We start from the raw sequence: 23,825 nt of genomic DNA, 5'->3' as shown, positions 1-23,825 counted from the left end.
AAATGTTGCTCTCTATTTCTGTGGCTTAGTTCCCACAATCCTTACTTTTATTCGTGGTTTTATACAATTTAAGTATGCATAGTTAATCTGACTTTTGACCCTATCTGCTAATATCTGATAATTGAGATATTTATAACCAGTTTAGAACTTATCTGAACCTCAATGTATTTTATACCAATTTAAATGCTATCTGCCATTTTCCTTTTGCTGTATTTTCTTGGTCTTTTACCATTTCTTCTTCAATCAAAAAGTTGCAGTGTATATTCTATTTTTGTCTAACACATTGATGTTATATTGACTTAGATGAACATTATATAAGGAAGTAGCTATTGTTTTTCCCCAAGAAAATGTACACAGAACAAAATTTTACCCAACTCATCTCCAACTAGTTTTCTTTTTATACTTCCAGTATAAACATTATGGAAAATTTGGTACCTCTCCCCTTTTATAAGAAAAAAATAACAGAACATGCGCTTTCCAACTCTGTCAGATTACTATTTAGAATGCCTTGACTATACCTGTCCTGTCTAGTGACAAAGCTCTTTTACTTTTATTAAGAACATGCATATCTTTATGTACAACACTACATCATAAAACAGTATGTATTTGTTCAATATATTGAACATTTGGCATGCTTTTTCATTTTAAAATTCTATCAACTGAAATTTTTGACATAGTACCCAAGTCTATTTTTATATTTAGTTTTACGGCCCTAACAAAGCATAATTTATATTTAATGCTCTGATTAGTTTTAATGGTCACCATTAACTCTTCTATAAAATTGCCTCTCTACTCACTTTAATTGCTGTTCGATGTTGGTTGTGGTAAATCATCCAGCAAAATTTTGAGGGAAGGCTCTTGGTTGACATACTTTGTTAAGCCCTGCCTATCTGAGAATGTCTTCCAATTCCCTTTTTACAGAAATAACAACTTAGCAGGGTATATAATTCTTGGCTCAAAATTTTTTTCCCTTAAAACTCTGTAGATATTGTTCCGTTGTTTTCTGGCATTTAGAGTTGCAAGAGGAAATTCTGAAGTCAGCCTGATTTTGTCCCTTTATAGGTAATCTGCTTTCTGTCTGGATACTTGTGTCGCTTTATTTTTGTTAAATTTTAAAGGTATCCTGTGAGCTTGTAGCTCTAGTTGGTTTTTCAACTCCAGAAAATTTTTTTTCAATTAGCTCTTTAATTATTGTTTCAGTGCCGTCTGCTTTGTCCTGTTTCAGGTACTCCTATTCCTCGAAGATTGCATCTCCTGGACAGACCCTCTAGGCCTTTCTTCTGTTGTCTTATCTTGATGTCTTGTCCCCTCTGCTTTGCATTCCGTGAGGCCTTCTCTTGTTGTGACTTGACTGCAGTAATTCCATTTGATGGCCAATCCGGTTTGCATATCTGTTAACTCTCTCAACTCCCTGACATTACCTGTTTTACCACTGAACATAAGTCATTAAGCTCCTGCATGATATTATACCCAATCCTTTCAATATTTTCTATTTCCACCACTTGATCCATTTTGAGAGAAGGCACTTTTGATATCGGACAAGACCCCCTAAAATTCACACTAAAACGTGGCCCCTTAAAGTTCCACAGAAATGCTAGCCGGGGTGCCACATGTACTACCAGAATTTGGGGTGCCTTACAATTTTACCACAGGCTTATTACTAAATCCCCAATATTAATAAGCCCAAGAGGGTTCTTGCCTAATATTTAGAGAAGAATTCTAAATACCGGCACAGATAAACGAGGCAGCATGGTACATTTTAAGCTTTTATTTAGTAAGAAAGATGCACAGGAGAGTAAGAGCTTTATTTAAGAAAAAGAGGTAATTAGTGGTTCATACCGAGCACCAGGAACCAGCCACGTGGAAGAGCATCTAGGCCAGGAAGCCCAGAACACATGGCCCGAAGGCCATGCGCCCTGGAGGCGTGGGGCTACAGCAAGCCCCTTCCTAGCAAGACGCCAGGGAAAAAGAGCAGGCTGGGCACAGTGTGCCCCAGGCTTTTAACCCACTCCAAAGGGGAGTGGTCAATTAACCTGATTGGCTGGTGGGCACCCCGGTAAGGCCAGGTAGGGGAATGAAGCCACACAAGGGCGTGGCCAAGGCATCAGGTAGGAGCATGAGGTCACACAGGGGCGTGGTCTTCCAGTTCACAAATCCAACCTGTATGCCTGCCTACTTCACTTTGTCGATTACTTAGCTCTGTTCCTTTCTTCTGAATGGCAGTTTTTTGACCTTGAAAATAATAAACAGAACTTAGTTCCCTGTACCTTGATTAATGCATCCCAATGATTTCTACTGATAATTACCCACGATTAAAAAAAAATGTTTTACGTTCCTTTCTTACCTTTTCAATAGCTGTCCTTACCGATGGGGGCCAAAAACAAAGATTAAATAAAGGACACTAAGCACCACACAAAATAAACTACCAAAATGATTTCCTCGACGTCATCTCTGCGCGCCTCACGCCAGGAGCCAATAGCCTAGTGCGTAGCTTGATTGCAGCAGGGCGCCCAGCGCTTCAGTCAATCACCAGGCTGCAAACTCCAGCCACACCTCCGTGCGCCCTCACGCTCCTCCCCTGCCACGCCTCCCCTCAGCGCCGCGCCACGGTCGTGCGCACGCGCAGAATTCCATTCCGGTTACTCCTCATCCCAATGGCTCGGTTTAAGTCTGGTGCCGCCCTGAAGGCGGGGCTGACGTCCAGCCGTAGCCAATGGCGCCCCGGGTGAAGGTTGAGGGTTGAAGGTGCCTGCTCGCTGGTACTGCAGCTTTCGTCTCTCGCGTGTGCTGGGCTACCTGGGCGTCATGGAGGCTGTCTCGACAGAAGAACTTGATGAAGAGGAGCAGCTGGTGAGAAGGCATCGTAAAGAGAAGAAGGAGTTGCAAGGTGATGGCGGAGGAAGTGGGAGTCTAGACGTCTCCCGGGCCCTGGGCAGGGCGCGTGGCGGGTGGGTCCTGCGGATTCGGGAGCGTGTGCAGACCTGGACCCCCAAGACTGCCCCCAGAGCAGCAGGTGGCCGTGTCTCTTCCTGCTTCCCCTCCTGCTTCGGCTGCCTCGTAATTCCTCAGCCTAAGCTTCTTCAGAGGCTGCCGCTTACTCCTCGCCGCCCGGGACCGGTGTCTGAGAAGACCCCGGAGCCAGGGATTTGGGCCGACGCCGGCCCCTTCCCGACCCTCGCCGCCTCCCTTTACCGTTCCTGCCCCGGTTATCAGCGCTCCTCCCCAGAGGGTGCGTTTTGAATGTCCTCACCTCGGTTTGGAGGGCTCAGAAGGGATACTTAAAGACTTGGACCGTCAGCCAGTTTGTTTTTTCTCCTGTGTCGCACATAAATTCAAGGTTATGTTACAGAACATATTTTTTTTCCTCAGCTTCATCTGAGCCCTTCCCCCCCCCCTTTTTTTTTTTAACTGTGATGGCTCCTTTTGCTTCCATAATTTATTCTTTTAGATGCTCCCTCCCCTTATCATTCCCTTATTGGTTCCTGTTCACCATTTCCTTACTCTTGAGTTTCTGACATAATGATTTGGGTGACTTTGCAGCCAAAATTCAGGGTATGAAAAATGCTGTTCCCAAGAATGACAAAAAGAGAAGGAAGCAACTCACTGAAGATGTTGCTAAGTTGGAAAAAGAACTGGAACAGAAACACAGAGAGGAACTAGAGCAATTGAAGCTGACTTCTAAGAACAAGGTATGTGAAAAATGTTCGTCTTTGCCTGTAGCATTTGAAAACATCGTCTTCCTCTGTTAAACTATTGATGTATAAAATTATATAATTGGTAGAGAAAAGAATATCACCTTTCATGAATATGTTTGTGACCAGGTTTACCTGGTAGTGTTTTTGTATGAGGGATCAGTGAAGGGAGTACACTTTTTTTTTTTTTTTAACCTGTTTACTTACTGAAAAACCAGCAGATTGATATAAGATCTAGAGGAAGCTTCACCAAATGGAAGTTGGAAGATAAGACTTCTATTTGAAAAATTGCCAGTGCAACTAACTTGGACAAAGTTACCTAATCTTTCATTAGTTCACCTTTCATCACATATAGTATGACAATATGCATACCTCTGCCATCTGATCCACAGATTCTTAAATTCAACAGTAATTGTGGGAACCATTTTTTTTTTAAAGATTTTATTTCAAAGGCAGAGCAGCAGAGAGGGAGAGACAGAGATCTTCTATTCCCTGGTTCATTCCCCAAATTGGATCAGTGAGGTCTGGACCAGGAGCCAGGAATTTCATTTTGATCGCCTGCATGGATGGTATGGGCCCAGATACTTGGGACATCTTTTATAGCTTTCCAGGAGCATTAGCAGGGAGCTAGCTGGATTGGAAGTGGAGCCTCCAGGTCTCAAACTGCGCTTCAGTATGAGATGCTGGAATGGAAGGTAGCAGCTTAATTAATCTGCATCATATCAGACCAAAATTATTAATTTGTTTATTTATTTTATGTGAAAGGCAGAGAAACAGAGATGGTTCACTACCCAAATGCCACCAGTAGACCGTGCTGGGATGGCCCAAGCTGGGAGCTAGGAAATCATTCTTAGTCTCCTTCTTGGAGGTGTGACCCAACTGTTGGAGCCATCACCTGCTGCCTCCCAGGATGTGCATTAGCAGGAAGCCGGAATTTGAAGCAGAGCCAGTACTTGAACCCTGGCACTCAGATAAGGGATGCTGGCATCTTAACTGCTGGGCCAAAGGCCCACCCCGAGATCATTTTTAAATTATAAAAGTACTTTATGAACAAGTTATACTGAATGAGATTTTATTGATGTTTCTTGGTATAATGAAAGTATGCCAACTCTCATCATTTTAACTAATATTTTTTCATTGTTGCTTGTATATATATGTATGTTGTGTGTGTGCATGCACTGAGTACTTTGTTTAGCATATTACATGCATTATTTTATTTAATCCTCAGTAACATTGAGGCATTTCCTAAGAAGTGAGTGTAGATGATCCCATTTTCCAAGTGGTAACAGGCTTAGAGAGATTAAGAATTTTGTCTTGAAGCCATAACAGCTCTGCAGTGCCAAAGGCATAGTTAAAAATCAGAACGATCAGGGCGTGAATACTGAGTTGTGTAATACTTTATATAGTGAAGTATTTTATGGCATGGGTTTGGATATGAAGGATGATAACCTCTACAACCTCATTCCACATTTGATAGAAAATCCTTAGGTCTATGCTAAGTCATATCTGGCAAAATTCCATTTTGTTTGGTTCATTTTTGGTCTACTGTTGTCAGGGAGATCAGCCTGTCTGTACTGATTTACACTGGTCCTGTATGTTAGTCTTTTTCTTTAACTGTTAGCCTGTCATCAAGCTCCTTGGCTTTCCTTGCTTTTATTGTACTTAATCTTCTTGTAACATGACATGATGCTATAGGTGTTTAATTTTGTTGTCATGATTGTGGTATTGCTAATTGCTTCTCTTTTCTGATCGTAAGATTGTTTTGTTCGCTTTTTCAGGCCTTTCAGTTTTCAGATATTTTTCTTAGGTCCTTCAACTACGAAAATATTTGATTCCTAAGATATGTATTTGCCAACTGTTAAAATATAAACTCTCATTCTACTTAGAACTATAATCTTTTCATTAACTTAAATTGGTTTTCTTTCAGAGTACTGCCTAAATTCCATGTCATTGCTTTTGTTTTCAGTTGCTTCTCTGTTGTATCTTGCCTGTTGTCATTATGGCAGTTTGTGAATTTTAACTGATTCCTCTGAACAATTTTTTTTTAAAAAAAATTGTTTATTTGAAAGACAAACTCTCAGAGAAGGGGTGGGGTGGGAGAAGGGGAGAGGGAGATAGATAGATCTACCATCTGTTGGTTCACTTCCCCAAATGGCTACAATAGTTTCTGGACCATGCTGAAACCAGTGGCCAGAAATTCCATCCAGGTCTCCAACATGAGTGATAGGGACAAAAGCACTTGGACAATTGCCTGCTATTCTCAGGCACATTAGGAGGAAGCTGGATCAGAAGCAGAACAGCTGGGACCTGAATGAGCATGCTGTTATGGGATGTAGGCATTACAAGTAGGAGCTTATTAACCTGCGATGTGCCACAGTGTTGGTCCTACTTCAAAAAATCTTAAGATGCCTTATTTCATTAAAGTTAATTACAATGCTTTGAAGTCTTTTTCTGATTGTTATTTTGATTGTTTGGGACATAACTTTGAGAGCTCTGTCTTAGTGTATTGGAGGCCTTGATTCATTTTATGTATGTGTCATACTGAAAACAAGCTTAACATGCAGCAGACATTTGGCCTTGTGTTTAAGATGCCTTTGGGATGCCTGTATCCCAAAGTGGAGTGCTTGGGTCCTAGTCCTGGCTCAGCTCACATTCCTCCTAACGCACACCCTGGGAGGCAGTAGGCGATGGCTGTAGTAGCTGGGTCCCTGCTTCCCATGTCGGAGACCTGGATTGAGTTTCCAGCTCTAGGCTTCATCTTGAACTAGGCTTGGCTTGGTGGGCATTTAGAAAGCTAACCAATGAATGGGAGCTCTCTATCTTTGTCTCTCTCTCTGCCTCTCAAATAAATATTTAAAAAATATTTAGCTTAAATTAAAGTTCTAATAAATACTAGCTACTCATCCTGGTAGTAGTCCAGCATCTTTTATCTTATTTCAGCAAACAGGTAATAGCTACTTGAGTGTTAGAATTCATTGTAGTATCTAATGATGTTATACGTTAACTGTATTTTCTGTAGTTACCAGTTTGTATATAGGAAAGGATGGGAAAAGCTCAGCTTGTTACAAGGGTCTCGAATGATTGCTCATCATCTCTAGCTAATTAAGGAAGAGAAAGGCCTCTGCTGCCACATTTGAAGTTATGAAATTAGTAGTGTAGTGGACTGAAGCAGCACAGGATCTATATGTTATACAGATTAAATATCCCTGATCCTCAATCTGAAATCCTCCAAATTATAAAACTTTTTAATTTGCCACAAGTAGAAGATTCAACATGTGACCTCAGATGAAGGGGAGTTCACAGTTAAAACACAGGTGCACTAAAAATATTGTGTGAAGACTCCATGTATAAGGTGTATATGACTCATGAAGGGATTTTGTTTAAATTGGAGCCCTGTCCCTAATATATCTCAATATGTATGTATAAATATTTCTAAAACCTGAAATCCAAAACACTTCCAGTTTTAAGCATTTTAGATAAGAGATAGTCAGCCTATAATGTCAACATTCAGAAAACAGAACAGTGAAGAACTGAATGAGTTGGCACTTACAGGAAGTACAATATTTAGATTATTGCAGTAAAAGGGAGAAAAACCTACAGAATGAGTATCACCTTTGAAGAACTACAGGGAAACTTCTCGAGTATCTGACAAAGTCTCATGTAAAAATGAGAAAACAGACAAAACCATGTTGTCTAATACCATGTCTGGTGCTGTTACTGAACTTTCAAATATAGGATTGGATATATTTGTGATTTTCAGTAGTAATTTAGTAATCTAATACTTTCATTAATAAAAGTACTTTCCATTGACATGTTAATGCTTTTTGTTTCCTTCAGATAGATTCTGTTGCTGTTAACATTTCCAGCTTGGTACTTGAGAATCAGCCACCACGGATATCAAAAGCACAAAAGAGACGGGTATGAAAGTCATGTCACCAGTATATAAGTTTGTGCTATGTGCTCCGTATCCTAGGTGTTGTATAGAGAGGGAATAGGGAAAAAAAAGAATGGAGTTTCTTGTCAAAAATCTGAACTGACATTTATTAAGCACTTGCTGTGTGCCAGATGCTATACTAGGTTGCTTTTATCATTTTGTCTGGACAATAATCCTGCAAAGAATGATATTTTTTAATCTTCATTTTATAGAGGAAAATATGACTGAGACAATATAAAATAGCATGTCTAGCTTGAAGTTTACATAGAAAGTGATAATGCAAAGGATTTTTTTCTTTTCTATTTACAAATATATTATTCCAGACTTAGTTCTGAATCTTCAGAATATGCATCCAAGTGATTCTGATGTACAAGCCTGGTTAAAAACCATAGTTTCAAGTGATAGAAATGGACTGGAAGTTAAACAAGATACATATGTATATATAAAATTCTCAGAGAATTATGTAGCTTTATAAGGAAACTAATTTGTTGGAAGTTAGCAAATTCATCAATTTAATATTATGGGAATGAGGTTATATAAGTAAGGCCCTTTCAGTTTGCAAGAGAAAAAAAGATTCAATTTAATTCTTTTTAGTCCCAGGTATTACTTTACTAGTATTTGATATTTTCAAGGAATTGAATGCATATTTTTAAATTAGCTTTGTATCTTATCATTTAGTAGTACATAATGTAGTTGAGTATGGAGTTTGGTGTCAGTTGAGGTTTTAATTTTACTTACTGTTTTGACTTTGAATAAAATGCTTACCGTCTTTAAGCATCAGTTTCACATATATACAAAGGGGGAAAATAATACCTACTTCATAGTTATGAATATTAAATAATATACTATTGCCAGAGTTTCTGACATAAGCCCTGGAAAACTAATGGGTCAGTAAATGCCAGTGTTTTTTACTGTGTTAAATACTGCAGTATGTCTCTAAAAGAATTAAACCTAAGAGCAGCATCTTTTATTATTTGAAATTTGGTTAAGTTGCAAATAGTCAAACATTTTTGGTGCTTGTATAAAATGTTATTTTTAATTAAATATTATGTGAATTTCCTGGAATCATGAAATTTAGATTATACAGTATCTTGCAGATTGTCTAGTTCAACTCTCTACTTTTGATACTCATTCTTTTTTTTTGGCCCTACAAAAATTGTCATCTAGCTTCCATAGATCAACAGTGAAAGATATGGCTGGCGCCGTGGCTCACTTGGCTAATCCTCCACCTGCGGTGCCGGCACTCCGGGTTCTAGTCCCATTGGGGCACCAGGTACTAGTCCCAGTTGCTCCTCTTCCAGTCCAGCTCTCTGCTGTGGCCCAGGAGGGCAGTGGAGGATAGCCCAAGTGCTTGGGTCCCTGCACCCACATGGGAGACCGGGAGAAAGCACCCAGCTCCTGGCTTCAGATCGGCGCAGCACTGGCTGTGGCAGCCATTAGGGGAGTGAACCAACGGAAGGAAGACCTTTCTCTCTGACTCTCTCTCACTGTCTGTATCCCTCTCTCTTACTGTCTAACTCTGCCTGTCAAAAAAACAAAAAGAAACTGAAAGATAGACTTTTTGTGTGGCAGTAGCATAATAAGATAATTTTTGGAATTACTTAGTAATATCTTATAGTAGGGTATTTAATTCTTTTTTTTTTTTTTAAGATTTATTTATTTTTCTTGAAAGTCACAGTTACACAGAGAGAGGAGAGTCAGAGAAAAAGAGAGAGAGAGAGAGGGAGAGAAAGAGGGAGAGAGGTCTTCCATCTGCTGGTTCACTCCCCAGATGGCTGCAAATGCCGGAGCTGTGCTGATCTGAAGCCAGGAGCCAGGACCTTCTTCCAGGTCTCCCACTTCGGGGCAGGGGCCCAAGGACTTGGGTCATCTTCCACTGCTTTCCCAGGCCATAGCAGAGAGCTGAATTGGAAATGGAGCATCCGGGTCTCAAATTGGCGCCCATATGGGATGCCTGCACCACAGGTGACAGCTTTACCCACTACACCACAGCGCTGGCATATTTAATTCTTGAAAATGTATGGGGATGCAATTCTCTCTTGTCTTTATTCAAAGTTGGTTATCCCCACTTGGACCCTTGGGGAACAAAACAAAAACAAAACTCCTTGTCCTTACTCAAAAATTGTTACTTTTTTCCTAAATGAAACTAATGCCTTTTCCAGTGATGCTCAAAAATTTGGTATCTTTTTTATAGTGAACTGCCCTAATAGTTGGCAGAGAAAATACACTAGAAATAATGCCCTAAATTTCTTATTATTTTGTTAGATTAATGGGATTCTGGAACAGAACACATACACTTAAAAATATACTACAATATAAAACATACTTTGTTTATATTAGAAACAAAAAGGTTTTAATATATAATAAAATTGTAAGATATAATATGTCTGAAAATAGGGTGAACAACTGGGTATTTCATTATTTGGAACTTATCTTTTTGCCAAAGGCACAAGGCATAAAGGTCCATTAAGTAGAAGTGTTTATCTTTAGGAGAGATACATACAGCTCTGGAAGAATAAAATGACAGAACCTTATATAGATTATTGTGAGAGCATTGTGGAGCATTGTTGAGCATATCTCTTATTTTTAATCTAGAAAAATATTGGTGTATTTTATGTAATTCAAAGAAGCTTTTCGGTGTGATACAAAGAGCCCAAAGTAGAACTTAGAAGAACTGAGCTTCAAAACTGGAATTGGAGAGCTAGAAAGAGATCTAGTTCACTTTGTGTTACGGAAAGATTAGACACAGGTAGTTTCAAAGATATATTGAGAATTCCATACAAACCCAGGTTTAAGATCCCTCTGAGTTTTTCCGTTATATCAATACAACTCTAGTTTCACCAATGGTATATTTTTAATTACATGCTATTTTAATCTTCTTTATATTTTCTTTAGATTTTATTGGTACCATTTTATCTCCAGTACTGTGGTTGTAAAAACCAAAGTGCCTAGTGCTACTGGGAAACTATACATTGCTAGGAAAAAATGGAATGAGTAGAATTAGTATTTTAGAGGCTTACACGGTTTTGCAGGTCCCTTTTCCCGTAAATAACCATTAACTGCAGCTCCCATGTGCTCTGACTTTTATTCTGATTCAGGTGCCTGCATAGAAGTGTTACCCTTGGTCCCTGCTCTGCTGTAACCAGCTGTGTGGCCTTTGGAAATCTTTCTGCGTGCTGTTTCCTCAGAAGAGGAAAATGAGGGGGTTTGGATTAGATGATTTCTAAGGTGCTTATTCTTCCTCTCCCCTCTAAAACTGCTTTTTATTTAGTGTTTCGTAAAGTAATAGTGCCATCTTGTGTTTTAAAAGTTTAGGTCTCTGTAATTCACAGTTGTAGGTATGCAGTGAAATAAATTTGTTAACCTCTGTCATGGTTAGAGTTGGGAGAGAAAAAATTACCTAAAGAGACTTAGGTTTTATTAGGAAGCTATTACTGCTTTGGACTCAGGAAACTTATAAATCACTCAAGGTGAAGCCTAGCATGACACATAACATGCAGGTAGTACGCATATTTGGCAATAAATTGAAGTTTGCCTACCTACCTATTTGCATCTACTTCAAGGAGGAATTAGAGATAGGGTTATGAAAGTCTATTTTTTCCCTACTCTTGTTTGTGAAATCCTTCACTGTACTTCACTACTAATTAACTGTTTTTATTCTCATAATTGAAGAGCAGTTCCCCCCAAGTGTACAAGTAAAACTTACTCATGGTAGACAATTTTCTAGAAAGAAGCAGAAAAGCACAGACACACACACCAAAATAAAACAATGTATTTTATAATTCTCTCATCCAGAGAAAAGCACAAATATTTTTTGTATGTATTTCTGTGTGTCTGCTGTATATGCATGGATTTAATATATATTAACTGTATAACTATCTTGTTTTGCCCCCAACATTATGTCTTTGGCACTTTTCTCTGGTATCCTAGCTACATTGCTTTCTGGTTTTTATTTTTATTTTATTTTTTTTTGACAGGCAGAGTGGATAGTGATAGAGACAGAGTGAAAGGCCTTCCTTTTTGCCGTTGGTTCACCCTCCAATGGCTGCTGCGGCCGGCGCATCTCGCCAATCCGAAGCCAGGAGCCAGGTGCTTCTCCTGGTCTCCCATGTGGGTGCAGGGCCCAAGGACTTGGGCCATCCTCCACTGCCTTCCTGGGCCACAGCAGAGAGCTGGCCTGGAAGGGAGGCAACTGGGATAGAATCCGGCGCCCCGACCGGGACTAGAACCCGGTGTGCTGGCGCCGCAAGGCGGAGGATTAGCCTGTTAAGCCACGGCGCCGGCTGTTTTCTGGTTTTTAATCCTTACTAGTTGAGTTGTCGGGAATCTTTCTTCTTCCCCAACCTTCCCATCCCATCTCCTGTCATCCTTCCTGTCACAAATTTCTCACTGACTTCACCCCACCTCATCCTTGCATATGCTACTATGGAAAGATCTCGTAAGACACTTGAATAACAAAAGCAAATTGCAGGATGTAATATATACCATTTTTACTACAAAACATTTTCTGTGAGATTTACTACAGTATGTATTTATTAAAATACATGGAAGAGCCGGCGCCGTGGCTCAACAGGCTAATCCTGTGCCTTGTGGCGCCGGCACACCGGGTTCTAGTCCCAGTTGCCCCTCTTCCAGGCCAGCTCTCTGCTGTGGCCCGGGAGTGCAGTGGAGGATGGCCCAAGTGCTTGGGCCCTGCACCCCATGGGAGACCAGGAGAAGCACCTGGCTCCTGCCATCAGATCAGCGCGGTGCGCCGGCCGCAGCGCACCAGCCGCAGCGGCCATTGAAGGGTGAACTAATGGCAAAGGAAGACCTTTCTCTCTGTCTCTCTCTGTCACTGTCCACTCTGCCTGTCAAAAATAAAAAATAAAATAAAATAAAATAAAATATAATAAAAAAATACATGGAAGAATAGTCTAGAAAGATCTATAGCAAACCTCTGGACTGGGTGCTGATCCTTAAGGGGAGCTTTCTTCTATCTGTAATATAATTTTTTATAAAGATGAATGTTTTTATCCTTTTATTAAATATATGTGAGTGTAAATATACAGTTTATTTAAAACTAGATAAAACGTGTGCCTGCCTATACCCCTTCCCTTTTTTTTTTTTTTTAAAGATTTGTTTTTATTTGAAAGAGTTACAGAGAGAGAGGGAGAGAGATCTTCCATCTGCTGGTTCACTCCCCAAATGGCCCCTTTCTTGTGACCTTCTAAAGGCTTGAGAATACTAATGTCTCACTTGGTTTACCCAGAAGCTTGGTTTATCCAGTGCTTAAATATGATAATATTCTGCTTTAACGTCTAGGCTAACTTAGTCTTTCAGTCTTGAGATATTACTCTGAAGTCAGTAAATACAAACTTTAGAAATTGACCTATAATTTTTACGTAGTTTTCAAAGAAGGATTCGAAGGCTTTCTTAAGTACTAGTACAGGGCAAGGTATAAGAAATACACAGATGAATAAGACAGTTGTCTCTTAAAGTAGTTCATAGCGTAGACTTTTCTTTCTTTAAGATTCATTTAATTATTTGAAAGAGTTATACAGAGAGAGGGACAGACAGAGAGAGAGCTTCTCATCCTTTGGTTCACTCCCCAGATGGCTGGGCCAGGCCGAAGCAAGCTCTTGGGTCTCTCCCGTGGGTAGCAGGGGCCCAAGCGTTTGGGGCCTCTTCCACTGCTTTTTCCAGGACATCAACAGGGAGCTGGATTGGAAGTGAAGCAGCATGGACTTGAACTGGCCCCATATGGCATACTGGCATTGCAGGTGGTGGTTTAATCCATTAGACCACAATGCCAAACCCCATAGTGTAGAAAATTATACAAGTGATGAGATGATCAATATGATCATGCTTGTGGGAGAAGGGAGAAAAATGCCAAAAAGTTTTGAGAATATTACATTTCAGTCTCCTTAGAATGAGCCTACTCACTATATGAATTAATATTTCTACATTGTCTCCTAGGACAAAAAAGCTGCACTGGAGAAGGAGCGAGAAGAAAGGATAGCAGAAGCTGAAATTGAAAACTTATCTGGGGCCAGACATATAGAAAGTGAAAAACTTGCTCAAATATTGGCAGCTAGACAGTTGGAAATTAAACAGATTCCGTCAGATGGCCACTGTATGTATAGAGCTATTGAAGATCAACTGAAAGAACAGGATTGTGCTGTGACTGTGGCTGCATTAAGAAGTCAAACCGCTGAATATATGCAGAGCCATGTGGAAGACTTCCTGCCATTTCTAACAAACCCTAATACAGGAAATATGTATACTTCAGGTGATATATTTTTCTTTGTCATGTTGCTGTTGGTGGTTGTGGCTGTGGTTGTTTTTAATAAAGTGCTTCCTGGGATTGAGCATAAGAAAAGCCTATATAGTCATTACAAGAAAAAAATCACAAAATTGAGGCAGAATTATTTTCTGTAATTTTAATAGGTGCTGATACATTTTGTTTCATTGACATCCCTTAAGTATGTAACCACTTTGTGGTTAAAATATATTAATTGGTTTTATAAGATAAAATAGTAATAGTATTAATCATTATTATTAAAAAAAGAATAGTATAAATTCATATTTAACAAATTAAGCATATAGGAAGGTAAACTTTGGCCAGTCTCTGGAAGTATACAAGAGGTCTTCAGAAAGTTCATGGAAAATATATATTATGAAAAACTGCATGAATTTAAAAAAAAAAATTTGCACCAAAAAACTTATCTTTTACTTCCACTTTCCATGAGCTTTTTGAAGTAACCTTATATGATGGGTCTGAAAACCATAAGCAGAGAATGCTTAGGAAAACTAATTCCTCCTTTAATATTTTACTTTAGGAGATTTAATTTTATTCTCTCTAGAGCATAATTATAAAGATTGTATTGGCATAAAGTATGATTTTAAGACCAGAAACCTGCTTTATTCTCTCTAGTACTTTTGACAGTTATGACAAAATGCATACCTAGCAATTGAGGAGAAAGCAAGTAAAATTCCAAAAGGACTTCCAGGCAGTCAAGAATAGAATAGAGGAAAGTTCATCTTTGGGAGAATATAGCAGGGTTGGCACTATCCACTGGGAACAAGTCATAAGGCCAGGACAGATTGGGGAGGGGAAGGTTAAGGTTGACTTTCCTTTGATGGAGGCTGTCCTCATGAAAGGAAGGTACAGCATGATACAAAATAGGTAAGAGTGAGCGCTAATTGTCAGGTCTCCTTTAGTGTGTATGGCCTAAGGTATCTGTTGAAAGATATCGAGTATTAACTACAGACGTAACTAATTCTATAGACAATTTATTTTCCATAGGTGTCATGTTATAAATGTTAATATATCTAATACATCTGCTGTTTTAGATCATTGCTGTTTTTTCCTTTTTTTTTTTTTTTTTTTTTTTTTAAGATTTATTTATTTGAGAGGAAGAGACAGAAAGAGGGAGAGACAAAGGTCTTTCATCCACTGGTTCACTCCCCAAATGGCTACAACAGCTGGTGTTGAGCCAATCTGAAACCAGGAGCCAGGAGCTTCTTCTGGGTCTCCAACATGGGTGCAGAGGCCCAAGCACTTAGGCCATCTTCCACTGCTTTTCCAGGCCATCATCAGGGAGCTGGATCATAAGAGGAGCAGTCAGAACATGAACGAGTGCCCATATGGGATGCTTACTATGCCACAGTGCCGGGCCCATTGCTATGTTTCAAATTGCCAGAATTTGCTAGGGCCCATGAAACATTTTTCTGTATCTCTTAACATAATAAATGGCTCTTTTATAATGTATTTTCAGAATGATTATTAAATCATTAAAACTTCTCAGTGCTGCTAGTTGTAGGGCATTTATGGTGAGTCAGAGAAAACACAAAAGACTTACTTATCTTTATTCATTCAGATAATGTTTACTGAAGGTCATGGTGGCCTAGACACTGAGTATGTGAGACATAGTTAGGACATACTTTTCTTCTAGATTGCCCATATATCCTCCCCCATCTCTGAACAGGAAGGATGTTTGTGGCCAATTTTAAACTTAACATGCTATATAAAAGATGTGTATACAAGCTATATCTATTGTAAACTCTGATTAGGTCTTTTATTTTTCCTCCCAGAAGCCTTTCTTTGGTAGAAGTGGTACTGATACAAATCATGTAAGTGCTTCCAAAATAACAAGGGCAGCACTATTTGATGCTGTATCTCTGGTGAGAGTTTCAACTCATTTGTATGTCTGCCCTGATTTCCTTCTTACATTTCTTGTAGGGTCTTAGAACAATCCTAATTATATAGAGGCTGAATATTTTAGTTTTTGTGGTATTTGAATTTCAAAATTCATATCAAGATAATGACCAGGATAGCAATTTTGTGGGTCATTGCTTGAAACAAAGAGAAATAGGTTTCTTATAGAGGTGAGTCTCTGGGCTTCAGGCTGAGGGAGAGAAACTGAAGTGGATTGCTTTGTTCTTGGGTGGAAAGGTAGCAGAAATTTGGGGTGAAGTAAGTTGGATCTGAGAAATTGATTAAATTCTGGAGGGTTCTGGTAGAGAAAGGAGGATGTTTGTAATTTGGACATTTCACCAAGAATTGTGGGAACCATAAAAGGGATATTGTAACATGAGTTAGGAAAATTATTAAGTGCAAATTCTGCTCTGTTCTTAACAGAAGAGTTTGGAAAGTACTGTGATGATATTGTAAACACAGCTGCATGGGGAGGTCAACTTGAGGTAAGTTTGTAATTATTCAGAGTGACTGTGGGTCCTTAAATTATTTCTAAATCCCTTCTGTGGTTTCAGATGTTTTTAAGTTGATCCCAGTTTCTCTTTGAAGACTCCTTTTATTTTTATATTTGCTCCTTTCCTACTGACAAAGAAATACGGAATTAACATTCTTAGGTTTTTTGATTAAAAGAGGTACCTTAAGGAAGTGAAGCACTATTTTATTTTGAATAGCTCAGTATTAGATCTGTGTGTTGGAGAAGCTAGTATTTCATCTATGTAAATTTGATGTTTGTTATTTTCATTTATGATTCTGCTACTGGCAATATATTTGATTTTCTGGACTTTTGAAACTGAAGATTTAAATTTACCCTAGTAGCTAAGCTGATGAAAATCACTTTTGGAAAAGTAACTTCTCCTTTACATCAGAAATAGTCAATAATATTTTTAATGTGAAATTATAAATCAAATCTTATCGTAACACATCTATTAAAATTATGGCTTTTTCTTTTTTAAAAAGATTTATTTTTTATTTATTTGAAAGAGTTACAGAGAGAGGGAGACAGAAAGAGAGGCTTCCATCCGCTGGTTCACTCCCCAGATGGCCGCAACGGCCGGAGCTGTGCTGATCTGAAGCCAGGAGCTTCTTCCGGGTCTCCCACTTGGGTGCAGGGGCCCAAGGACTTGGGCCGCCTTTCTACTGCTATTCCAGGCCACAGCAGAGAGAGCTGGATCAGAAGAGGAGCAGCGGGACTAGAACCGGCACCCATATGGAATGCCAGCGCTTTAGGCCAGGGCTTTAACCCACTGCGCCACAGGGCCAGCCCCACAATTATGTTTTAAATTCCCACTTCATAGTATCTGATTTATTTTATTTATTTGAAAGGCAGAGTTACGCAGAGAGACAGAGAAGTCTTCCATTTGCTGGTTTATTCCCCAAATGGCTGGTGCTGGGCCATCCAAAGCCAGAAGCCAGGAGCTTCAGGGTCTTCTACATGGGTGCAGGGGCCCACGGACTTTTCTCTGCTTTCCTACGTGCATTAGCAGGGAGCTGGATTAGAAGTGGAGTACATGGAATTTGAACTGGTGCCCATATTGTATGCCAGCCACGTAGATAGCGACTTAACCCACTACGCCAGAACACTGGCCCACTTGAATGCAGTAGTGGATGCATTAATTCATATGTAATAAAATAATAAAACAAATCATTTGTAGGGAGTTAGGATTTTGTTTTAGCTGTACTTTTTTTTTAATTTAAATCTTACTTTTGTTTCATTAAAACTAAATACACAAAATAGAAAAGTGAGCCAACTTGTGGTAAAGCAGCCTATGATACTAGAAAGACTGAAGGTGAAAACTCCCAGGTTCAGGTGTTTGCTTTTCCCTGTGTTTTGGTTTTGTGAGATTGGAGGAGTTAGCCAAATTCCTGAACTCATTTCTTTTTCTTTTTTTCTTTTAAGATTTTATTTATTTATTTGAAAGTCAGAGTTACACACAGAGCGAAGGGGAGGCAGAGAGAGAGAGAGAGAGAGAGAGAGAGAGCTTCCATCCGCTGGTTCACTAGCCAGCTGGCCACAATAGCTGGAGCTGTGCCAATCCAAAGGCAGGAGCCAGGAGCTTCTTCCAGGTCTCTCACATGGGTGCAGGGGCCCAAGGACTTGGACTATCTTCTACTGCTTTCCCAGGCCACAGCAGGGATCTGGATCGCAAGTGGAGCAGCCAGTCCTCGAACTGGTGCTTTTACCCACTACGCCACAGCACTGGCCCCAAACTCATTTCTTAACTATTGAATGGATAGTAAAACTCCTGTAGATGTATGCAGTCAAGCATTTATGAACATTAACCCGTTATGTTCCATAGTCTAATGTTTGTAGGATCCTCTAACTACTTAAGTTGAAAATATATATCCCACTTAACAGTAACTTTGTAATAAATATGTGAAATATTCACAGAATTGAAAATTTGATGCTTTATGGGTTAAATAAGGGGAGTACATGCATTAAAGTTTATAAGCTAAAGTAGTGAATCTGGCACTGTCATATTTAGTAGTATGTAATGATGATCAGTCATCTTGAGTAGTCTGCAGATTTGAATATTTCAGTTCCAGAAGCTATTGCTTGAAGATGTGACATGAGTGTTTCTCACATCTTGTTGCTAGTAGTGCTATTTTTGTACCTCTCCACTAGAGGGTACTATGTCCACTAGTTTTGTATGCTTCTCCTGCGCCTCTGAAACTTGGGAAGTTTCCATAATAGCTTTGTGACTGAATTAGGAATAACGATGGTTGAATTTTCCTACAAGTATCACAAATTTTTGAGTATTAGAGACCTCATCAACTCTTTTTAAATCAAGAAGAACTTTTCAAAACATTCTTTGCAGGACATTTACCCATAAGCCATTCATTTATGAATTCATTTGAAATAAGAGTTGCTGTTATCACAATGGAGTAAATTTGAAGTATTAAAGAGAAAAATCTATGTGATTTCTAGAGAGTTAGCAGGGATGTTAAGATTCCCAGAACTTGTTTTTCACCCTCCATTCTGTACTAGTTTTTTAAAAATGTCATTTTAAATTTTGAAAATGTGCCTCAAAGCAATATTTTAGAAGGTAGAATATGGGATTAGATTTACTACCTTGCAGATTCCTGAAGTAGTTTATTATGTTCTTTCAAAACCTCTTATAAGGTTGTTGATAGGGTGTCCTTATTTATACTGGGCCAAATACATAAGCCAAGGTATTATGATTGAAGACTGTTAACGATTGATTTGTTTCTAAACTCAGACTCCAGAGACAGATTTCCTTATTTCAACACAAGTCAGTTCATTTCCTAAAACTTGACTTTGATAAGTCTCTTTTTTTCCCTCAGACTCTAAATCTTTAACAATAATACCTATTTCTTAAAGCTGTTGTGAAGATTGAATTAATACACATATAGTATTTAAGAGTACTTGATCATAGTAAGTCTAAAAAATATTAGCATTAATATTTGTTATTAACCATTATTCATATGTATGGGTTCTAGTTGTATCTGGTATGGTATAAAATTACTTAAAGTTGTATATTTATCATTTGGAAATTCCTTAAAAGGAAGTACAGTTCATTTATACCTCACCCTAGTTTTGCCCTGACAGTTACAGAAGTTCTCAGCACTGGTGGGTTATATGTTAGAATCATAAAAAAGCTTTTTTTAAAAAAAATCTTGGTTTGCCCCCCACCATTGTAGTTGATTTGGTCTGATGCTTGAGCATTTAAAAATTTTTTTATAGAAATTTTCAAGCTTACTCAAAAGCAGATAAGACTAGTTTAATAAGGCCAGTCGGGGCTGGTGCTATGGTTTAGTTGGCTAAGCCTCTGCCTGTGGCACCAGCATTCCATATGGGTCCCAACTGTTCCTCTTCTGATCCAGCTCTCTGCATATGTCCTGGGAAAGCAGTCAAAGGTGGCCTACGTGCTTGGGCCCCTGCACCCACGTGGAAGCCCAGAAGAAGCTCCTGACTTGTGGCTTTGGATAGGCCCAGCTCTGGCCATTGCAGCTATTTGAGGAGTGAACTAGCGGATGGTTCTCCCTGTCTCTCCCTTTCTCTAACTCTGCCTCTCAAATAAATAAATAAAAAGTATTAAAAAAATTAAACTCAATTTACTTATCACCCACTTCATTAATTTTATTGATATTTTAAAAAGCTGTTGGTTAGGGCTTAGGAACCTCTGTATTTTATTTAATAAGCATTAGATTTATTTATTCAATAAATAATTATAAAATGCTGACTGTGCCAGGGTCTTGGTGTACAGTGATAAACAGAGTACATTCCTCCTCATTTGCCCTGTTCATATGCATTTCACTAGTTTATGACTTGAATAAAATTTATGTTTTTATTTTCCTTGCTAATATACTTTTTTCCCCCTGTAGCTAAGAGCTCTATCTCACATTTTGCAAACTCCAATAGAAATAATACAGGCGGATTCTCTTCCTATTGTAGTTGGTGAAGAATATAAAAAAAAACCATTAATACTTGTGTAAGTACCTAGAAATGTTTGATGTTTGGTTTTCATAATTAAGACAAAAAGGAATATTAAAAAATTTAGGTTTTATATGTTGATCAATCAAAAACAATATCTTTAGCTAACTTAATTCTGCTTATTTTATGGTAACGCTATTACAAAACTAGAAAGCATTGTTAAGATTTATGATTTAGAAATGTTTCAAGCTAGTGATTTATTCTTGTGTAATGAGTTAAGAATAAGGTAATTTTTAAAAGCTTTGAAGTTTTAGGATTAGTTTGTGTATTCTAGTTTGACATAAGCAATGCTAAAATTTTACAAGTGTAAAACTGAAATATATCAAGTTTCTTGTTTAGAGGTTTTCTTTCATATTGTAAAGATATTTTACATAATTGAGAAATCTCTGCAATATAGCATAAAATGTTTGCTATTGCTTTTAATGTTTATTAGCTAGTCCTATTAAGATAGTCATTAATGGCTTGGGTTTAGGTAAAAACTGAAGCTTATTGAGCACTCGGCATCTCAGCTTTTCCATTTTCCCTGTGATGATTGAACCAGATCTTCCTGACGCTGATACTTTTCAAATGGTATTGAATTATTTTTTTGGTTTTAAAGATTTATTTATTTTATTTGAAAAGCAGAGTGACAGACAGGAAGGGACAGAGAGAAAAAGAGAGATCTTCCTTCTGCTGGTTCATTCCCCAACTGTCTAAAACAACTGGGGCCGTGAGAGGCCAAAGCTAGGAGCTGGGAACTCCATCCTGGTCTCCCACATGAGTAGCAGGGGCTCAAGTGCTTGAGCCATCATCCACTGTCTCCTGGCAGATTAGTGGGGGAAACTGGATTGGAAGCAGGGAGTAGCTGGAACTTGATCTAGCACTCGACATGGGATGTGGTAGCCCCAAGCAGCGGCTGAGCCCACTGTGTCACAATACCCACCCTATGAACTCTTAATAAATATGTTCATGTAGTCTACTGAGTGATTCTCCCATGGACTAAGTAACTTAAAGTGCTTTGTTTTATTTACACAATAAGCATTTATATATAATAAATTACTTTGATCAAATCTGCTTATTTCTTCTTTTTTTCATTTCAGATATATGAGACATGCATATGGCTTAGGAGAACATTACAATTCTGTTACACAGTTGGTGAACGCAGCTACTGAAAATTGCAGCTAGTGTACAAAATGCTATACAACTGTGTTTTAGCACAGTGTGCCAAGCTGAGTATTCCTGTCAAATGCTGGGTTTGTTCTAAATGCTACTGAAAAACACAACTACCTTAAACCAGTTTTATGCTAAAGCTACTAACAGGCTTTTGAGAAATATGTCAGAGATCAGCTTTCACCACTGTCTTCTTAGTGTTACTCTGAAAATTGGTAAGTCCATTGTGGAGAACATCATTAACAGACCAAGATGGTACCCTGTTTGCTGATACTTTTATTTATTTAGGATCCTGGACATCCTGCCTTGTGTGCATTTTAAATGTTTTTCATTTTTTTCCTCATTACTGAAAGCTTTCAAAGTGACAATTTCAATGTAATTTTTCTTGAAGAAGTGAAGTGACTCAGTCATTTATCATTATAATATTGTAGTATGGTGATAGCAAATGTAATTAATGCTTATAAAATGAATTTGATTGTAGTAACCTTGGTATTGAGGGGATTAATGCAATGAAGCTTTTGATATAAACCTATTTGAGTGCCGTTAAGAAGCTTACTTACCTTAATAATTAAAAACTTAAAAATATTTATTCAGATGAGAATCAGTCATTAACTTCAAAGAGGAAATTCAAAGGCAAATAGGTGTTCCCTGTCAGATTTAAACCTAAACAATGAGAGATCAGTTTTTTATTTGTGTATGACTTCAGAAAGACCTAACAGATTACTGTTTTTCTAATTCATTTGTTGTTCTTTGTTGTTTTTTAAACTTCAGATTGGAGCTAGTACCATCATTTCTTGCTTCTTTTTGTAACTACAGATTTTTGTATTTGTGTGTGTGTGTGTGTCTGTGTATGTTTCCTTGCATTGCTGTCTGTAGCCTTTTCCACCAAGAAACATTTTGTAACCTCTCTTATTCTGTACCTGGTGCAGGAAAAAGGGTCCAAGGCCACATTTATTTCATTATTTTTTTTTCCAATTTATCTTATAGGATTTCACTTTATGCTTTATACTTTAAGATTAGATGAAAACCTTTGTTACTTGTTATTTTATTAGCCTTGTTAATGTCACCTTTCCATCAACTCAAAAATTTAAGAGTTTTTATGTTGACAGCACTGTCAGGAGCCGTGACCTCTCCAGTAACGTTGGTATACAATAGTTTTCTATAGGAATGATTTGTGTAGCTCAGATTTCAGGTACTCATAACAGTATCCATTCTATATTACCCATACATACTTGTGTCTGATAATTTGTTATGTTAAAGTAGTAAGAAATTGAGACATTTTCTGTTTGACGAATTTTCTCCAAATTAGAAATACAACAGTAAGATTTATCATCATGCTTGTAACATAAGACATTTGCTCCATGAACACAACCAATTTTTTTGTAAGTAAGCATTGGGTTTATAATATGAAAATGGGGTGTCAGTCTCACATGCCTATCACATTGACAATGTGGAAACTTGGTAGGGACTGCAGTCAACTAGAGCAAGCAAGTACTTCCTGAAGGCACTACAATTTAGGAGAAGAAAAAGTCATTCTGCCTGCCAAACAAAATATATTCTGAGAGTTGCCTGTTTTGTGACACTTGATCTCAGCTTTTGGGGGTCTGAGATTTGTAAAAGAATTAAATTGTAGCATGCTAAATGCTTTGGGTTTATTTTGAAATAATAATTATACTTTTACTGTTTTAATGCTGTATTTTCTGTAAAATGAATATATTTCTGTAAAATGAAAATACTGTTTTAATGCTGATATTTTTACTTTACAGAAAATATCAGCATTAAAACAGTGAAAGTATAATGTAGCCTACTTGTAAATTTCACCTTTATCTAAAATATTTGAAAGAAAACTTACTGGTAGCTTTTTTTTCTCTAACAAGGAAAGTTGGAATTTTCTTAATTATTTATTTATTTTTGCATTTTATTATTTTAACAAATTTTTAAATGACCAGTATGGTTATGAACTGTTTGTGTGACCAGCTTCTGATCCATAAAACTTCAGGTAAATATCATTTTAAAAATAACCAAAAAGTCTTAAAAAATGGCAGATGTTAATTCAAAAGCAGCGTATACTAATTCAGTTTTGCTGTATGATGATGGTCTAATGGAAGTTACATAAGCTTTCTTTTGTCTTAACTAAGAAGAGTATATGTCAAGAGTTCTGGAATATGTCTTTAGCCAAGAATTTTATCCACTTAAATATGTTTACAACTGTATAAAGCAAAAAAGAATGTGTATATCTTTAGTGAGCAATATAGTTTTGCTCATATTATCTGATGTTTGCCAAAAGAATAAAAGATAAATGAGTTAAATCAACATTTGTTTGTTCTTCTTATTGTCATTCTTTAACAATTTTACAAT

General features: G+C 38.0%; 1 protein-coding gene across 2 annotated transcripts; it reads left to right on the top strand.

Annotated features, from left to right (window-relative positions):
• The first annotated feature begins 2,694 nt into the window (after positions 1–2,694).
• OTUD6B (OTU deubiquitinase 6B) lies at positions 2,695–23,782 on the top strand. 2 transcript variants are annotated; one of them, XM_062188273.1, is made up of 7 exons: positions 2,695–2,887; positions 3,541–3,689; positions 7,530–7,610; positions 13,585–13,897; positions 16,250–16,311; positions 20,210–20,316; positions 21,398–23,782. In XM_062188273.1, exons 1-7 carry the CDS (start codon positions 2,806–2,808, stop codon positions 21,480–21,482), a joined length of 879 nt encoding a protein of 292 aa, XP_062044257.1. In that variant the 5' UTR covers positions 2,695–2,805; the 3' UTR covers positions 21,483–23,782. The 2 variants fall into 2 exon arrangements, with proteins under 2 accessions (XP_062044257.1, XP_062044258.1); XM_062188274.1 differs by lacking the exon at positions 20,210–20,316.
• Positions 23,783–23,825: the final 43 nt, after the last annotated feature.

Source organism: Lepus europaeus, chromosome 4 (genome assembly GCF_033115175.1).
Source record: "Lepus europaeus isolate LE1 chromosome 4, mLepTim1.pri, whole genome shotgun sequence".
Taxonomy (NCBI): Eukaryota; Metazoa; Chordata; class Mammalia; order Lagomorpha; family Leporidae; genus Lepus; species Lepus europaeus.
Note: the sequence above shows the minus strand (reverse complement) of the source record. Positions and strands in the feature narration are given on the sequence as shown.

Bases quoted from the DNA above. Each gene is read 5' to 3' on its own strand.
- OTUD6B (XM_062188273.1), top strand. From the start codon at position 2,806: ATGGAGGCTGTCTCGACAGAAGAACTTGATGAAGAGGAGCAGCTGGTG. The intron at 3,690-7,529 runs GTATGTGAAAAA...TGTTTCCTTCAG, and splicing joins AGCTGACTTCTAAGAACAAG to ATAGATTCTGTTGCTGTTAA. The intron at 20,317-21,397 runs GTAAGTACCTAG...TTTTCATTTCAG, and splicing joins AAAAAACCATTAATACTTGT to ATATATGAGACATGCATATG.